At 37.6% G+C, this 19,903-nt stretch overlaps 1 protein-coding gene across 1 annotated transcript; it reads right to left on the bottom strand.

Annotated features, from left to right (window-relative positions):
• Positions 1 to 384: 384 nt before the first annotated feature.
• LOC130050341 (uncharacterized) lies at positions 385 to 2,765 on the bottom strand. Its single transcript, XM_056150189.1, has 2 exons — positions 2,665 to 2,765; positions 385 to 2,398 (listed from the first exon to the last, which is right to left on the bottom strand). The coding sequence occupies exon 2, from the start codon at positions 2,362 to 2,364 to the stop codon at positions 634 to 636; it is 1,731 nt and encodes a 576-aa protein (XP_056006164.1). The 5' UTR covers positions 2,365 to 2,398; positions 2,665 to 2,765; the 3' UTR covers positions 385 to 633.
• Between the last annotated feature and the right edge of the window lie 17,138 nt (positions 2,766 to 19,903).

The following is a 19,903-nucleotide window of genomic DNA, read 5'->3' as shown; positions in this document are numbered from 1 at the left end:
TTGGCGAAGGAGCAATCACTACTTATTTTAACGCCTTAGGTTTGCCATATGAGTGAAAAATTCTTGAGAGGGACGTTAAACAATATTAAATCAATCAATCTTAGGCCTGACGCGGTCATGGCACGAGCGGGGCTCGAACTCACGACCTCCTTGTTACGAAGCGAACGCTCTACTATTTAGCAACCGCGACCCCATATGAGTGAAAAATTATCGAGTGGGACGTTAAACAATATATACAACAACTGAATGCGGTGAAGTCTTTGATTTTTGCAAATACCACTTCCAAATATTTCAGTTTGGAGTTGGCCCCTTTAAATTGTAAAAGTCTGCCGTCGATTTTAAAAGTTAGCCTCTTCGTAAAACTCCAATAGTAATACAGTCAAATTAGTACATTAGAATTATTTATTGTTCCACTAAACATGATAATACAGATATTGTAAGATAAAATCAATAAACAGCAGTGAGAGACTAATGTTCAACAAGCGAAACAAACACAAGTACATGTTAGTTACACATCACAAACACGGGGCTGTAATCAAAACGCAACTGCAATTAATTAACACACCACAATAATAGTACTCTGCTTAGATATGTAATTGGCATAGTGTTTAGATAATGTAATTAACACTGTGTTTACATATATTGGATTTTCTTCACTTTAGCAGTGAGATTCTCAGCAACAAAGAGGTTGTCTCTGATGTCCACGCATATGCCCCATGGAGTGTCTAATTCACAGTTCTCAATGTAACAGAGGAACTGTCCGTCCTGATCTAGGATGTGGATACAGTTATTAGTACTGTCTGCTGTCAGGATGTGACTCTGGCTGTCTGTAGTGATGCCGACTGGTTTAAATGATTGCTCGGTATTAGAGGGATGACCAGTGTATCTAAATCGAAGTTTTCCTGACTGATTGACCACCACTACTGCTCTAGTTATCTTCTCAACCACACATATATCGAGGTTCCTGTTCTCGCTGATGTATTTATAGTTATAATCAGGTGAATAGAGAGGACGACCTTCATCATCAAACTGAATGGTTTGTGTCTCTGTGGAGTCAGAGTAGCGGACAACTTTGGAATGGAGGAGATCACTACTCTCCATGGTAACCAAGAAACCACCAGACGAGGTAGTGCAGACATTAAAAGGTCTCCAGCGACGTGGTGTGATCACGTTCTGTATCTGTTTATTCTTCACTAAGATTATAGTGCCATCAGCACATGTATAAACAAGATCTCCGTCCCGTGTCACTGCTATGTCATATGGCCAGGTCCCTGACTTGGTTTGTATTGATGCCCGTAGGTTACCCTGGAGGTCGAGGAGCTTTATGATTTCGTTATCCCCGCATGTCCAGACTTGTTCTTCATCGGGACAGCTAACAGTGCGAAGTTTTTCATGCCCAGTGTCTATGGTGGCGACGAGTCGCGGTTCATCAAGCAGTGGTTTGACTGGAGGAGACGATACAGCTTCTGGTGACTTCATTGGTTTGACTGGAGGAGACGATACAGCTTCTGGTGACTTCATTGGTATGACTGGAGGAGACGATACAGCTTCTGGTGACTTTATTGTGTCGCCGTGCTCTTCTGTGTTAATGGATAATGGTGATAGAGATCCAAACATTTCATTGAGCTGATCTTTGTTTATTTCCTGGGGAGAAAAACTTGGTAATGTAGCTCGGACTTTTGGAGGTAATGTCCTAAATTCGGAATTCCTTGATTTGTAAGTATAGGTTAAGTCATTTGATTTTTGTATTGATTTCAAGTCGGAAATGATCTGTTTGAGTTCAGTAATTTTCTGGGTGATTTCATCTGTGTTTTTATTCAGGGCAGCTAGATGTTTGTTTTTCATCTCCTCAATATCAGATTTCCGTCGGTTGACAATGGCGGCGATCTCCTGGTGTAAGACTTCACCTTGTTGGTCGGCAGCTGTTGTCAGTTTCCCGTAATTCGTTTCTAACTCGCCCTTTTCAATTTGGACATCGGAGGCCATTTTTTCATATCGGGGACAAATTCTGGTCTCTAATTCTTCCAAATCTTTTTGCAAATTTCGTGTTTTTGAGGCAAGTTTTTCAAGAATATCTGATATATCGTGACTTTTGTGTTTACCTGAGGAGATGCAGGTAGAACAGACAGGGATATCACATTCTTCACAGTGAAGTTCGCTGTGTTTTTCAGCGTGTTTCGGACATTTCGGGTAGCTTGGAGTAGACTCTCTGTGTAAAAAGTGCACGACTTTTTCTCGTTTAGACGAATCCGAGATGTGTTTTCCTACGCAGTTAACACAGAGATTTATGTTACAAAGTTCACAATGACTCTGTTCACAGAGGTCACACCTTATGACTTCCTGGGCACTGCGCCGGGGGAACATTTCTGAAGCTGGGACCACACGAGCAGTTAATTTACTATCAATAAAAAATGGGAATCTCAATTAAACAGTTTGACAAGTCAAAACAAATGAAAGCTAGAATTACAGTATGATATAAATATAAACATGTATTAACAATTGATATTTTATAAATGGAATGCGGTATCATACATCAAATACCCGCTTCAGATTTTTTTTTTATAGAATTATTATGAAAGTGAGCAGATCTATCTTACTGATCACACATATATTGATATCAATGGCACTGTAATGTCAGAATGCTAATACATAATTTTGTCTAACCTGAAAATCCAACATGGCTTCCCTGTTATTTCGACCTTCAGTCAATCCCCTGTGCGGCCTGTATACCCAAATCTACGTGTCACAGCTTGTTCAAATAGTTTTAAAGATTTTTTTTTACCAATGTTGGATAGTACGAAAGCCCGTTGAGCTCATTTTCGTTGGTGAAAAAAATTCGCGTTATAATGTGTAACTTTCGCGTCCATCCAACGAAAAAATAATAAATTCATTTCTTACCATTTAATATTTTAAAACATTGAGTTTATATGATAAAACATTATTTGATTTGAGTTGAATTAACGAGTTATTCTTGTACTACATTCTATGTCATTTCGAAATGGGCGTAGTAATTTGTGAATACACAACTTTAAAAAAAACAACAACCTAAATCCGCTAGGCCTAATGGCGACTTCCACGAACTGTTGAGCAAACGGGTTTCTTGTGGACCTAAGAATGCAGTTTTAAAGAGATGAGTTAGAGATAAGTCCTGTTGAGAGAAAATTGCAGGAATTTTGTTGAGTGGAACTGGAATTAAGTGCAAAGTTCGATGTCGGTACTAACGGAAAGCGTGGGACACGTGCATAATCAAGATGTGGGTGGCAGGTAGGGTTCTCTTAAAGGGTTGGCACGGCTTCCAGGTGGACAAGTGAGTGTTACAGAGGATTTTTCGAGTTCTATCGGTGAATTCCTAAGGCGCCACAGCTGTTGTAACGTCGTACGGAAGCCTCGTTTCGGTGCATAAACATATTATGCCGGAGTTCGAAACCATAGTCGTTAAGGGCTACGATATTGAAGTATCTCTGAGGCAGTGTGCGGTGTATCTGGCATTTGAGTTTGTGACATGAAGAAAGTTGTCGCAATGTGCAAACTGGACAATTGTCAGCCCCGGTTGAATACATTTAACTCTCAGCCCGGAATTGCAGAAGCAGACGTGTGTTTTTTGGGAGGGGTGTCCTCAAATAGCCATGTTTATTTCATTTTGCATAATTATTATTTATATTTTTTGTTTAATAAATTTATATAGATCGATAGAACTGTTAAGTTTTTCTTTTCAGGATTCTCTAATCTATAAATAAATACGAAGCATCCAGAGGAATCCCCAACATTCCAATTGAAAGTAGTTCCGGCCATTTATTTATTTTTTCGTTGGATACGATATTCCAATAATTTTTCAACCAATGAAAAAGCGTGTAACATGTAAAATTAAATGATATAGGACGCAGTCTCTACAGCTCCTCAGTACATGTTAGAAACTCGTCTCGTCACTATAGGTCATCCGGGAGGGGGTGGGGGTGTTCCAGGTATTACAAACAGACCGGCCAACTTCTTCTGGTTCAGGACCTATCAATCCATAAATTTGGCTATTGTACATCACATTGCAATATATACTCAAGAGTCAACGGCCTTGGGTGTAAATTTCCTATGTACAAAATCCTACAATCAGTTAGCTTATTTTAAGCAAATCAAACACTCTGGGTTTGATCTCAGTACAAAAAAGTTATCGTTCCAGGGAGGGTAAGGTGTTTTTCTCCCTTTTTGACCAGTTCTCTTCTATTTCTGAACAATTCAGGCACACCCCTGGTAATTTCATTAATTTTATGACCCAGCAGTCAATTCCATAGACACAGTACATCCCCTAATGCTCTAGTCCAATTTCACACTGTAAACAACATACACTTATACTTCCAGACGGTTTTCATGTAAACTATTCCATTCAGGAATTAATTTGGGGGGGGGGGGCAATTTGCTGTCGGATTTAGGTAGTGTTCCCCGTCCGGAGTTAGTTAATGTAGTTTTCTCCTTTCTGAAAGCAGATTTTTCTTCTTCATTGGTTTGCAGTAATTTGTGCATGTTGCATGTCTGGGTTGGATCAGGATTTACACCCCCTATGTTCTTGTCATTCAGACTTTTGTCATAGATTTTCTTTCTTCACGTCCATGTAGGACATCTTATAACCAGGTCGTAATCCAGGTATTCATTCGGTGTCATGTCCAACAAAAATTCCTCCTTCCTTAGCAACGGTAATTTTTGGATGAAAAGGTAAAAATAGTTTTCAGTTTTCAAGTTTATACCAAAGTATGTCACCTTTTGGACTAATTCCCCAAAATAGATTGGTAATAAACGTTCCCTGTTCAGAGTTGGTCACTTTTGGGAGACTAGTTTTCTCCTTTTTCAAAACAAAATATTTCATTGGTTCCAACGAAATTTGTGCATGTGGCATGTCTGGGGCGGCTCGGGATTTACACCTGTCTAAGTGCAGTCATTCAGGCTTTTGTCTTAGATTTTCTTTGTTCATGTCCATGTAGGGTATCTTAATAATCAAAAGTCGTAATCCAGGTATTCATTCGGTGTCATGTGCAATGAAAGGTGAAGATAACGAACAGTGATCAATCTCATAACTCCTATAAGTAATACAAAATAGATAGTTGGGCAAACATGGACCCCTGGACTCCAATAAATTTGGACTTGTGTTCAATTCTTTGAATTTGTAGATGGAATTTGTCACTTCAAGCTGTAATTGCATGCTATTTTGATCTTTTAAAACCAGTCTCGGGTATCCTCAGATAGCATATTTTGACACCATCCACAAACCCCTTAGCGCCTGTGGTGCTCAGTGTGAGCTTGTGGCTCTCAAATTCCTCGATGGGGAAATTGGTGTAATTAGGTCTTGCCAAAAATCTCTGCGTAATTACCTACAGGAGGTAGCCTACATCTAAAAGGTGTTATTGGTATAGGGAAATGGCGGAACATTATATCAATGTTTGTGGCGGCTCGGGGGATTTTAGGAGCATTTGGGGACATTTCTTACCTGTGCCCCCCCCCCCCCCCCCTGTTAATCAAGACGGAGGGCATGTGTTGTTTATTGGGGGAAGAATAAACCCTCAGGTGTTAATATGTTTATTGGGGGAAGAATAAACCCTCAGGTGTTAATATGTTTATTGGGGAAAGAATACCCCTCATGTAAAATTGGGGTCCACGTGTGTCTGCCAGACCGGGGCCCCTCCACCTCTTGTAAAAGGAGGAGAGGCTTTCCTTGGAGTACTCAGTGTCAGCAGTACTATCAATCAGGGAACAATTCCTTGGGATCCAGGGTAAACAGATATCTTAACCATTCAACCCCTGTCCACATTTTGTTTCTATACATGGGACTTCACTGGCTATTGTGCCCAACACAAGACCCCCATTTTGTCCGTTATGCACCTTGTGTGTTGGTATTTCGGTTGTTCTCCAGACCTGTGTACTTAGTAAGCAATGCGGCCAATTATCTCCACTTTCCTGTTATGTGTTTGGCTGGTAATGACATTCAATGATATCAATAAATGGGTAAATCAAGTTAGTATTATGGGATTTGTTTCCACTGTAATGGTTCGAATCCAATAGTCTGAGGGAAGTTTGTGTATACCCCCCATGGTCAACTTCCAGATATTTGGAAAAATGCTCGAATCACTCCTATCTATAAAAATAAGGGTGACCCTCAGGATGTAAATAGCTATCGGCCAATATCAATAACATCAGTTGTATGTAAAATTTTAGAAAAAATTATATTCAAACATATGTATAATTATTGTCAAGAAAATTATATAATTAACAAATATCAATCTGGGTTTAAACCAGGTGATTCTACAACTAACCAGTTACTTGTTTATTGGGCGAAGAATAAGTCCTCAGGTGTTTATTGGGTGAAGAATAAACTCTCAGGTGTTAATATGTTTATTGGGGAAAGAATACACCTCATGTAAAATTGGGGTCCACGTGTGTCTGCCAGACCGAGGCCCCTCCACCTCTTGTAAAAGCAGGAGAGGCTTTCCTTGGAGTACTCAGTGTCAGCAGTACTATCAATCAGGGAGCAATTCTTTGGGAAACATGGTAAACAGACATGTCAACCATTCAACCCCTGTCCACATGTTGTTTCCATACATGAGACTTTCCTGGCACTTGTGCCCAACACAGGGCAATGACATTCAATGATATCAATAAATGGGTAAATCAAGTTGGTGTTATGGGTTTTGTTTCCATGGTAATGGTTCGAACCCAATCGTCTGAGGGAATTTTGTGTATATCCCTCATTGTTTTTGCTAATAGTTGGCTAAGCCACTTCAGCCGAAAGGGGTTTAGATATCCCTAACATTAAAATTTTTCTTGACCATCAGAAATATCATAGTTAAGCATTGTAAAATTCAAAAATGTGGAAAATAGAATTAGAAAATTTTCAGTTTAAATCGTGTCCCTGTCCCTTTAAGGAATAGAATCTTATCCATTATCCAACTTCTCCACCATTTAGGGACCGGTCAATATTTATTGGGGGTTGGGACCGGTGCATTCCATAAAACCCTATGTACTATCTTCTAAAAATAGAAAAAACAATTGTTGTCTTATATCAGATGTGTAATTAAAAAGGGTGTATCCTATCTAATAAATAAATAAAATTATATATGAATAAACACCATCTTTATTTATTTTAATAATCTCTGGGTTCTTCATAATTGTCTCTCCAGTTATATCAGCTGAGGGATTCAAGCTCCTAAGAAACTTTTGTTTACTTTGTCATGTTTGTTCGGTAATTAGGGCTTTCCACCTTTCTGTGGAAAGTCCTATTGTTATTGTTCTGTTTATTATTTTCCTGCCGTCAAAAAAAATTTTCGTCTTAAGACTTATTGAAAAACTTTATAGTCCATCATATAGTACTTCTTGAGAAACGAATACAGTTCACCCTCCGTAATTCAACTTTGACCCCTTACGGAGTTATTGGACCTTTCGCAGAAATCATTGTTAGCGCTTCTACTTTGTAACCGTAAATGATAGGAGGATGAAACCTTTTCTAAAACATAGAGGGTAATTAGTAGAAGCGAAGAATTTAAAATGAAGGGATTCGGTGTCCCTTAAAGGGAGTTAATGCCTCTTTATGTTTTGCGATTTATTCGTAAAACATGTCGAGCTTGAGAACGGTTTGTCGTAAAGACATGGGACCAACTGGAATAGGATCGGTGACCTTTGACCTTGAAAATTAGGTCAAGGTCAAAGGTCAAGGTCATCAAAAAGAGGAAAAAATAGCACTTTTTATACTCTCTTTCCTGCTTAAGATAGCGTTGAAATATTATATGGGTAAGTATTGACTTCTTGATTGGTTTTGATAGTATGCATTACAACTTTGAACTTTGACCCTTCTGTGAATTTCGGAGACTCGCGTCGAAAACCTTGTTATCGCTACTCCTACTTAACGGAAAGTCATAGAGACACGGAACCTTCGCTAATGAATTCACAGTAAAACCCTCTTGCAAAGAAAAAATAATCAAAGGGATACGAAAACCCTTAAGCATAGTTATTGCCCCTGAAAGTCTCCAATATCATTATCTAAGCCTATAACTTTTATATTAATATAGATAGAGACATGGGGCCACTTGCTTTAAGATCGATGACCTTTGACCTTCAAAATGAAGTCAAGGTCAAAGGTCAAGGTCATCATCATTTTTTCACCTCCATTTTAAAGGTCTTTCAAAGGATTTTTAGCATTGAGAAACTAACCGAAAGTAACCGAAAACTCCTAAACAAATTATTGCCCCTGAATGTCTTGATTAACGTTTTTAAGCTGATAGCTTTTACATTAATATAGATAGAGACATGGGATCATTTGCATTAAGAGCGATGACCTTTGACCTTCAAAATGAGGTCAAAGTCATCGTGAAAATTATTATTTAAATTTTCAAGGTCGTTTTGAGTTTCGTACATCATCTTAAATATTCTTAAATATCTTTTTTTAAATCATTGTAGGTGGAAAGCCCTCTAATTGTTCGCGAACAATTAGGATTACTAGTTTGTCTAGTGAAGTTACAAATCTCATTACTTTCATCTAATTTTTTTTGGTTAAATTGTTGTTTAAAGTGCTACATTTTGCATAGTTTTTAATTACTGTTTTACTGAATTGTTGTCAGGTTATGATAGGTTGTACTTACAAGTATTTTTCACATCTCAGTATTCTCAATGAAAGGTAAAGATAACGAGCAGTGATCAATTTCATAACACATATAAGCAATAAAAAATAGAGAGTTGGGCTAACACGGATCCCTGGATATACCAGAGATGGAATCAGTAAGCAACCCCTGTCGACCGGTCACACCCTCCGTGAGCCGTATATCTTGATCAGGTAAACGGAGTTATCCGTAGTCAAAATCAGTGTGCCAAGAATGGGCTAACACTCGGTATGAAACACGTCAAACAGCATTTGACCCAATGATAGGTTGTAATGGCAAACTATCAAACATAAAGATGTGTTTAGACTTTAGTTAAAAATTCTGGTCTGTATCTTTCAAGTTATAACCAACATGATATACCTTTTTTATTTTCCATGATTGAAATCCATACTCCATGCAAACCTTACATGTAATTTTTGCAAATTTATTCACAGCTAAATATTTCTTTTGTGATTTTTAAATGCATGTTTTAATATTAAAATGTTTCAAAGGTCCAATATTTTATTGCAAAGTGTCTTTAGTATATTCAACTAGGACATGAAATAAAGCATGTATGCACTCAATTCAGTATTATTGTTTAAAAGATAGTTGAATTAAAAGTTTGAAATACTTTATAATATATTTGTTCCTTGATACATTTGCATATAGTTCTATCGGTATGTAAGCCAAAACAAAAAATGTGTATCCTATTGAATTTTGCATCGGTCCCAACCCCCAACCCCCAATAAATATTGACCGTTCCCTTATTGAAAATGCGTTCAGGTAGGACAACACAGGATGTTTGAAATATCTGAAGATTTACAGCCTTCCCCGTTGGGATCCGGGTTAGAATAGGTCCTCAATATCCCCCGGGGCCCGTGTTAGAATAGGTCATCAGTACCCCTTGATTGTCGGAAGAGGCGATTAAATGGGGAGGTCCTTCGGATGAGACCGTAAAAACCAAGGCCCCGTGTCACAGCAGGTGTGACACGGTAAAGATCCATACCTGCAGAAAGGCTGGAAGCACCGAACACATGTCTAAATTTTGCAACCCTTGTTTCTGTAAATAAGTTATGACCTCTGTATTATAGGATAGGGCACACTCTACACAAGCCACATACTAATATCACAAGGCATGTACTATCCTGGAACCTCCAAGAAAAACGCAAGAAGGGTAGGCCAAAAAACACCTGGTGGAGAGACCTGGAGGCCGACAACAAAACAATAGGAAAAACATGGCGGGTAGTAGGCATAAGTAAGAAGTAAAGATCCCGAAAAAAATTTTGTGTGTGTAAACAATCGGTTTATATCATAATACATGTTCAATATATGTATACCAAGGATCATGTAGGAGTACAGACAGGTTTTTTATGTGTGTGTGTGTGTATGAGAGAGAGAGAGAGAGAGAGAGAGAGAGAGAGAGAGAGAGAGAGAGAGAGAGAGAGAGTTTTAAGGAAATATCAGGTTCCATATGTTCCAATGAGTATCAAATTTTTCGTTATCACCATTTTTGTAAAATAGGAATTTTTGCGTTTCATAAGAGTTTTAAGTAGGATATTGCAAAACGAATGTTCAATGATTTCTCAGTCCATCTTGCTGTATAAATATAGTATTTCAACCAAAGGATAAGAGTATTTTGCATACAAAACTTTTTACCAGGAATTCCTAAAACAAAATATTTTTTGGTAAAAACTATTCGAAAGTTTGTTTTATCATTCATGTAAAGTTGAAACTCATCTAGGAATGCTTGAACACAATCACATTCCCACAGTATAGGGTTCTATTGTCTCTTCCTCTCTATGACAAAACGTACACATATTACAATCAAAAATTTTGATTTTTTACACTTCAACACATTGTAAATGTTTCTTCTAATAAAAGGGTTTGGTAACCTTTTTAAGTTAGAAGTTAGTGTCTGTACCTGCCTGCTTAATCCAAGTTTTTATAGATGATAATACTTGCATATTCCAAGAAATTAATTATTACATTTGGATAAGTAGCACTAAAAGTTTCATAGCTAAAAAAGTACCATCTTACTCAATAATATCATTAATGGTTCATCTCGAAATTCCGTATACATCCCAAGATATGAAGAAAAATTCAGAAAAAATGCCTAATGATATTATCTTTTGGTCGACTCTTAGTCAAGTTTTTTTGGGGTGACGTTTGTAATTGAGGTTTGTGTGGACAGGACAGATGGAGGAAAGGGAGGGGGAGGGAAAAGACAAAAAGGAGAGAGGGTGGAGAAGAAAAATACAAAAGGGATGGAGGCAAGTGAAAATGGGGAGACGTGGAGAGGACAGGGCGTCTACCCCACCCCAACCAAACCCCCTTCGTCATAGTTGTGCAAAATCACAGCATGCTACCATAGACATTTGCACGTCCCAAAATGTTTTTACGCCGTGTAAAAATTGTAGGGATATACGAAGTTGTTTGGAGAACATTGATAATTTATCTCATTTCGAAATAACATAAAGCAGATCGGAAGTTTAGGATAATAAAAAAGTGCAATCCAGTGAATGAATTATTGAAGTCTTTCTATATGTATCAGTGTACGCGAGAGTGACTCCATTGGTCCTAAACTTTAAAACAGATTCATCGTTAGTTTCCACCCATTTTCATAAATCGATAGTTAAAGTACAACTACACATATTCTCTGCAATAGTCACCATGTAAATACACCCTAAACACAAACAAGTAGACCGTATCGGTGAATAAGCAGACTGATCTAAATGTGTCATTACACTCCGGGTAAGTTAGGCTGTGGGGGATATACAAAAGAGCAGTGTGTACGTGGGTGGGTGCTAAATAACACAAAAAGCTTCACGGGTGTGTGTGCTAAATAACACGAAAAGTTGTCAAGTTTAAAATATGGTGGAATTAAAAGTCTTGTAAATGTCTTTTTTCTGCATTATTCACCAATTAAAGACGATTGTAAACTGTCCAAGTAATGATAGCATTTTTTTTCATCATTCGATATAAGCATATGTAGAGATGACAAAATACGTGCATACAAGTCAACACAAACCCCAGATATAGCGAAATGTAGTCAAAGTCTTCAAGTGTAAGTAAAAGTAAAATAAACATGGATCCAGAGAGGGCCAGACGACCCCCCCCCCCATGTAATGATGCAAAATATACATTTTTGTCCATGCTAATATGCAGTTTCAGTTATAAAGTAATAAAGTTAGCTTTAGACAAATAATGTACAAATGTATCTTAACATTACTCTATGAAAAATGGTCAACATGGTGATGTGTTTACGACATAACATTTTGTTTTCTGCTATCAAGTTTTGAGTTCATACATATATAGGCTATAGCAGTGCTTGGCACGATGCCAAATCATGATGAGTACCAAAACAAGTGTGCATTTTTTTAAATCTAAAATTTACCAACAAAAGAAAAGCTGCCTGTAAATTAGCGCAGATTTCGGTGAATCGTCCAAGTTGAAAAGAAATAAACTTCGGGCTTTTTTTTCATTAAAAAACCACGTGACCCCCCGTCTTTGTTGTACCATTTGTGATGTTCTCGCATTTCACAACGTTACATAATGTGCTTTTGTTGTCATTATTTTAATATTCGCAATACAATACATCATGTGGACATCTATACTATGGCATGTCAAACGTTGCAATATTTCATCTTTTCCATTCAACTGTAAATCTATATTTTCCATTTGTATTTCATATTTTTCATTTGTATTCTATATTTTTCATTTGTATCATATTTTGCATTTGTATTTGTATAAATTTTCATTTGTATTCTATGCTTTTCATTTGTATCATGAAAGGCGATGATAACGAACAGTGATCAATCTCATAACTCCTACATGTATAATGTAAAACTTATACGGTACCAATTTTGATGCACCAGATGTGCATTTCGAGAAATAATGTCTCTTCAGTGATGCTCAACCGAAATGTTTGAAATCAGAAATAACAATAAAGTTTTAGAGCTATTATAGGGAAAATAGTGTGCCAAAAATTCGTCTAAGGATAAGAGCTATGCGTGAGGGAGATAATCCTTAATTTTGAAATGAATTTCTAAATTTTATCACGGCAATTAAATATACATCCGTATTTTGAAGCTAGTAACGAAGTACTTAGCTACTGGGCTGTAGAGACCCTCGGGGACTAACAGTCCACCAGCAGAGGCCTCGGCCCAGGGGTTATAATGTAAAACTTATACGGTACCAATTTTGATGCACCAGATGTGTATTTCGACAAATAATGTCTCTTCAGTGATGCTCAACCGAAATGTTTGAAATCCGAAATAACAATGAAGTTTTAGAGCTATTATTGGGAAAAACAGTGTGCCAAAAAAGTGGAGTCAAATTCGTCTAAGGATAAGAGCAATATAAAATAGATAGTTGGGCAAACACGGACCTCTGGACACACCAGAGGTGGGATCAGGTGCCTAGGAGAAGAAAGCATCCCCTGTCGACCAGTCACACCGGCCGTGAGCCCTATATCCTGATCAGGTAAACGGAATTATCCGTAGTTGAAATCAGTGTGACAAGAACGGTCTAACAATCGGTATGAAACACGTCAGACAACATTTGACCCAATGATAGGTTGTATTGACGAACTAGATCGTTATAACGACCATAGAATTTGCGAAATGCTGACTTCAGTAGAGACTGTTGAAACCCCTCAAACCTATCAAATTTACAGTCATGCAGATCTTAGGATTGCGTTTCTTTGATTTGGTTTTGCTTGTATCTCACTCATTTTATAGTTGAAAATTAATGCCTTAGAGCTTTCCCCTGAATTTGGAATTTTGTTTAGTTTATTTCATTGGTTAATCTAAAATCCAAGTAGGCAGATCTGTCAAAAATGAAATATGTGTGAATTTGCAAGGACATTTCTAAAACTGTATTCAAACTGTTAAGAAGCTTTTCTTTTTCGCTCTGTATGTTGGAATCATGAACTGCATTTATATTTGAATTTTCGGTGACAATTTGGAAATACGGTAAATGTTCTTTTCTGCGAAACGTGTTTCCTGAACTTGACCTCGTGTAAACCATCTTGAAAAATCATGTAGTACAAATGGAAAATATATACATGTAATACAAATGAAAAATATATAATACAAATGAAAATTCATACAATACAAATGAAAAAGGTCGAATACAAATGAAAATTTATAAAATACAAATGAAAAATATGATTCAAATGAAGATCTGTTCTTTCAACTAAAGTCCAGCTGGACATATCATTACTGGTGATGTTGATGTAGTTGAAAATGAAGACCTAAAATCACTTATTCTAAAAGGTCTTAAATCATCTCTGACGGCGCGGGTTCGAATCCCGCTCGCGCCGGTAAGTGAGAAAGTTTCCCAGTTTATTTTCGGAAGGTCGGTGGTCTCTTCCAAGGTACATTGTATCTGGGTTATCTCTTCCACCTATAAAAACTGGGCGCCATCAGATAACTGAAAAAGTGTTGAGTGTGGCGGAAAACATCAATCAATCAATCCTAAATACAGAGAACCTCGGTCTTTCAATTGGCGACAGAACTTCATCTCTATTAGGAATTCTGTCGAGGATTATGCCAGACGATGGGCTAGATATGAAAAAGAACTTGATACACTGTCAGAATGGGTTAAAACTGTAAGAGGAATATTAAAATCCCGCATTAGACATATTAAAACAAAAGTACTTACCATCTATCCTTCTGTGATTAGTAAATCAGAAGTGATAAAAGAATTAGATAGGTTACATGAGGAAAATGCTTGGGTTCTAGCTGACAAAGCTCGTAACAACATTGTCTTTGTTTGTAAGGCTCATTATTACAACTGCAGCTTAAACGAACTTGGCATTATTTCCACTTTTGGTAATCGTACCTATACTCCAACTGCCCTTTCAAAAGACGAAATTCTTCAAAATCATGCTTCAGTTTTAGACACATTTAATATCCCAGTCAATAGGTCGGATGAATATGAGTTACCGTACTCATACTGGATTCCTAAACTTTATAAAAACCCTTACAAAGACACATTGCTGGATCCAGTAAGTGTTCTACCAAGCCCCTATCTTTGCTCCTCACGAAAATATCAACAGCCGTGAAGGAAAAGCTTCAAACGTACTGTGCGACTAGATATGCCAGAATTGGTGTAAATGAAACGTGGATTCTAAAAAAAAATCTAAATAACTTTTAGGAAAGGACCTACCCACTTTAGCTGTAGTTTGTGGTCCCGTTTCACCACCACCCCTCTTTTCAAAGAAAAAATGATTCATCTATTATACTTGTTGATGAATATCATACACTGATTTTCCCTGGGATATTGGAAGATAAGGGTAGATAACTACATGTACGTTTTAAATGGTACCCTCAGCCTGTAAACTATAGAATTATTACCCGAATTGATACGGCTTGCCTTTATTCATGATATTGAAAGCTGACATGAATTAATAAATACGTACACATTTCTCATCTTATCCGCCATATTTCTCTCAGGTAGCCTAATTTACTCAACCCGTATATACCCCAAATGTGATTGTCACATCTGAGCAGTGCTCCAAGTCACATCTGCCATCAGATCGCAAAATGGCGACCTAGAAATATTTCTGGTCGCCATTTTCAAATTTCTAGTCGCCATGTTCAAAATTTCTACTCGCCATAAGACCTACAATTTTTTTTAAATTTGAATATCTTTGAAGAAAAAAATCTACACCCATGTATGTGTTTTGTTTGTTTTATTTTTAAACAGAATGGAAATGTGCTGTGAAACATGCTGGATGCTAACAAGTCAAGTATTTACTCTGGCAAAAGTTGTATTGCATTGGGCCATCCTGTATATTTTACAGTACGCTTCTGGGGAAGAAAACCAACGTTCCACACAAGAATTTGCTTTGAAGTCCTCAATAAGTGGGCCTTCACTGTTTATGAGAACAAGAGCTTCTACTTTTGTTAGATCTTTTGCTGAACAATCAGTACCGGCATCAATAAGAACACTACATCCCGAGTTTGTAATTGTCTGTGAAAATTAGCAGCAACAGTTGCCCCGCTCGACTTACTGCTGATAATACAGTCACGGACAAAGACGTGTCTCTTACTGTTACCGTGAATAATCACACTTCCACATTTGAAAGATGTACACCAGGTCGTGGTGAAATCGGACAATGGGTGTCCAGAAATGGTGGAAGTTGCTGGCTGATTGGCCTCACAAATTCTGCAAAACATTTTTCAATCTCTGTATATCAACCACGAAAATTCCTTCAGCTATTAGGACTGGGGTTCTTCCTTTACTTTTGCATTTTTCTTTAGAAACAGCTACGTCATCTTTAGATGCAGAACTTTCTCCGTGTGATTCTTGAATTTCTTCGTTACATGTACTAGACCGAGGCTTCTACTTTTTACTACTGGTAAATCCAAAGTGCTTTAATCCTCGTTTTACCGCCATCTTGATTGCTTTCAAACGCTGTTTTGACCGAGACTGAAAAATAGTTATTCAGACTTCCGATCCGACCAGTGCACATCTCCGATAGTAATATGAAGGTAATGAGAAATAAATAAAGTCACATTTTAAAACATTATGCTTTGCTCAAAATTACAAAATATTTAATGTATACCAATGAAACATTCTGAAAGTTTAGATAATTTAGACAAAAATGCAACAACAACAAAAAGAAAAAAAGAAGCTTTTCTTGCATACTTGCGAGTGCATGCAAGTATTTGCAGTTTCTATGAAATAAATGCGGAGAAATCATGTGCCAATTACATACTGATAGAATGGAATAAGCTAAGAGCACAAATATATCACATAGATCTGTGATTCTCACTTTTAGATAGCAATGCGTATGGGAAAGTATTAACTATATTTACGTCAAAGGTTTGGTGCAGCCTAGTTAGAATAATCTAACTGTGTCTCGGGACAGGCCCTCCGTAGGACATTATCATTTTAACGATAGAACATTCTATCTAGGTGCAGCCATGACACGAGTAGAACTCGAACATGCGACTTCACGGTTACGAACCAAAGGGTATATCACTGAACTACCGCGATTGGTTCCATATAAGGACTAGTTGAACATACATGTAGCTAGCAATGAGGAATCTTGCGCCGGGAGACCCCCTCCTCCCTTCACAAATATGATATTTTATATAGAGATGTCGAAAAAAGCATGCATATACGTTTTATTTTGTCAGAACGCACTTGTTCCAGGGGCGGATCCAGGAATTGCGGTTACGGGTCGCCACTTTATGAGGCAGGGGGTCTGGGGGCCGCCTTGAGGGGTCCAGGGGGCGAAGTCCCCTGAAGCTCCTGGATTTTACAGATTTTATAGGGCTTGAAATATGTCATTTTCAATAAAGTAAAATTAGTAAAATGACGCAAATTTTAAGGGTTTCTGGAAAAATTAAGTTCTCTCAATAAAGTAAATCAAGAAATCAAAAGATTTTGTCATTTATATCTCCGGGAACGGAAGAAATTATTGCTTCTTTTACCGTTTAATACATTTTTCTAAACAAGATAACAGGATTTACCTTAAATTTGAAAATTTCGCGCCCCCCTTAAATCCGCCACTGACTTCGCCCTCCCCCTGCACCCCCCCCCCTACCAAGGCTTTGTACTGGACTCACTAGGGATCTTAAGACAGTCCCCAGACATCCAGCAGTTTACTGCATCCTTTCGTTCAGAATTATTTAGATCAGCCAGTTGAATATGCTGATCACATTAGACGCTTATAAGCGATCAATTAGGGGTGGGGGGGGGGGGTGGGGGGGGGGGGGGTTGCACCATTACTCTTAGCAAATGCGGTACATTCCTGCGAAACGTGGCTACTGAACTGTTGAACTGTACTTCTTCAACATCTCGCGCATTACCAAATTCGATGATTAATCCATTGAATAGTTGTAACAAACCAAACTCGATGTTAACAATTGGTGGGGACCCAAGGGCCGAATTAAGTCCCCCGAATCTACCGAATTCTGACTAAATAAAAATGTGTATGCTTTTCTGGACAGTTCTATTTTTAAAAAAAATGATCGGGGGGGGGGGGGGGTCGCCATTACTAGACCTAGCTACGTATTTTTAAAAATAACTAGTCCTGCATGGACCACAGGTGCTTGTGGACAGGACTTCCGGTACCCCCCTTCTTGTATTTTTAAATGTTCAATTGCTTGGGTATTTCGGACTATTTTTGATAAAATATGTAACTTCAGAGTTTATATATTTGAATGGAATACACAAATCTCGCATAGAAACCGTTTTTAAAAATGTCATATCACCGATCATAATATATGAACAAGGTGTGCAACTCACAGGTGCTTGTGGACAGGACTTCCGGTACCCCCCTTCTTGTATTTTTAAATGTTCAATTGCTTGGGTATTTCGGACTATTTTTGATAAAATATGTAACTTCAGAGTTTATATATTTGAATGGAATACACAAATCTCGCATAGAAACCGTTTTTAAAAATGTCATATCACCGATCATAATATATGAATAAGGTGTGCAACTCAGCCAGCGACATGTTGAAAAAATCTACACCTTGCTGAGAAATCCTATCGAAAAAACACCAATAATGCACATACCAACTGAAAAGAACGGTCATTCTAAATCTACTGATGATTCATGGATTAAATGCATCGCTATTTGGTGCGCAATAATTACTTCACATCGCTCAATTTCATCGTTTTAACCTCGCCACTTCTCATTTCTGACTATAACGAACGGAAGTTGTGATGCTGGAATATTTCTGTCGCAGCCAACTATTTTTAGAACGAGAAAACCCGAGACGAGGTCTTCCGAATACCATTAGCTCACAGGCACTCGACGTTTTAAATATCTATAATAAAAAAAATTGCCTTCCTATAAACATAATATTATGTTTACAGGAAGACAATTTTTTTTATTATAGATATTTAAAACGTCGAGTGCCTGTGTCTTAACCCTATACGATATGATTTGGATCATAATGGTGTTGACACAATGTATATTTAGAAGTACTTGTTTCCCCCCCCCCCCCCCCCCCCCCGAATAACCTACATGAGTTGACTTTATTATTGCTGATATGCAGTAGAGAGATTTCAACCAAAAAATCAAATCATGTATGTTCTTCGGAGAAGGGTGGGGGCCTGAACCCCTGTGATTAGGTCATACTGAACAGATCGATGTTTGATTATAATTATCTAAAATGATATTGGGAGTGGGGTAGGGGTAGAAGCGGGTAGTTTTTTTCTATCATGATGTGAATTATACACAAAATATGTGTGCGATGCATGCACAAGTGCTGGTTGTTGATATTTGTTTAATCTTATATTTAAGTTATAACATAAAGTTTTGACATTCCTTTATCAATTAATTTGTTACCCCCCCCCCCTACTTTTTATATTTTTAATCGAATTTGGATCTGATCATATGTAAGGGGCTTGATAAACTATTTTGTTTCTTTTTAAAAAACCGAATGTTAGCCAATGCTATATAATTGGCCTTATAACTGAAATGTGGAACATTGTCAATATATTGTGCTTTCATGGTTCTTTCTGATTTCCATGATAAATTTCCTACCCAACACTATGAGGTTTTTAATTATATTTGTGGATGTGCTAGTCTTTCCACAACCGACTTGACCAGTTGAATGAAATTACATGTATGACCCTCTTTGGCTAGACTTGATTACTATGATCGGTATTCTCTTCCCTTTTCGTGTAGCTAATGGTATTCGGAAGACCTCGTCTCGGGTTTTCTCGTTCTAAAAATAGTTGGCTGCGACAGAAATATTCCAGCATCACAACTTCCGTTCGTTATAGTCAGAAATGAGAAGTGGCGAGGTTAAAACGATGAAATTGAGCGATGTGAAGTAATTATTGCGCACCAAATAGCGATGCATTTAATCCATGAATCATCTGTAGATTTAGAATGACCGTTCTTTTCAGTTGGTATGTGCATTATTGGTGTTTTTTCGATAGGATTTCTCAGCGAGGTGTAGATTTGTTCAACATGTCGCTGGCTGAGTTGCACACCTTGTTCATATATTATGATCGGTGATATGACATTTTTAAAAACGGTTTCTATGCGAGATTTGTGTATTCCACTCAAATATATAAACTCTGAAGTTACATATTTTATCAAAAATAGTCCGAAATACCCAAGCAATTGAACATTTAAAAATACAAGAAGGGGGGTACCGGAAGTCCTGTCCACAAGCACCTGTGGTGCAACTCAGCCAGCGACATGTTGAAAAAATCTACACCTTGCTGAGAAATCCTATCGAAAAAACACCAATAATGCACATACCAACTGAAAAGAACGGTCATTCTAAATCTACAGATGATTCATGGATTAAATG

This window comes from Ostrea edulis, chromosome 9, assembly GCF_947568905.1.
Source record: "Ostrea edulis chromosome 9, xbOstEdul1.1, whole genome shotgun sequence".
Lineage (NCBI taxonomy): Eukaryota > Metazoa > Mollusca > Bivalvia > Ostreida > Ostreidae > Ostrea > Ostrea edulis.
Note: the sequence above shows the minus strand (reverse complement) of the source record. Positions and strands in the feature narration are given on the sequence as shown.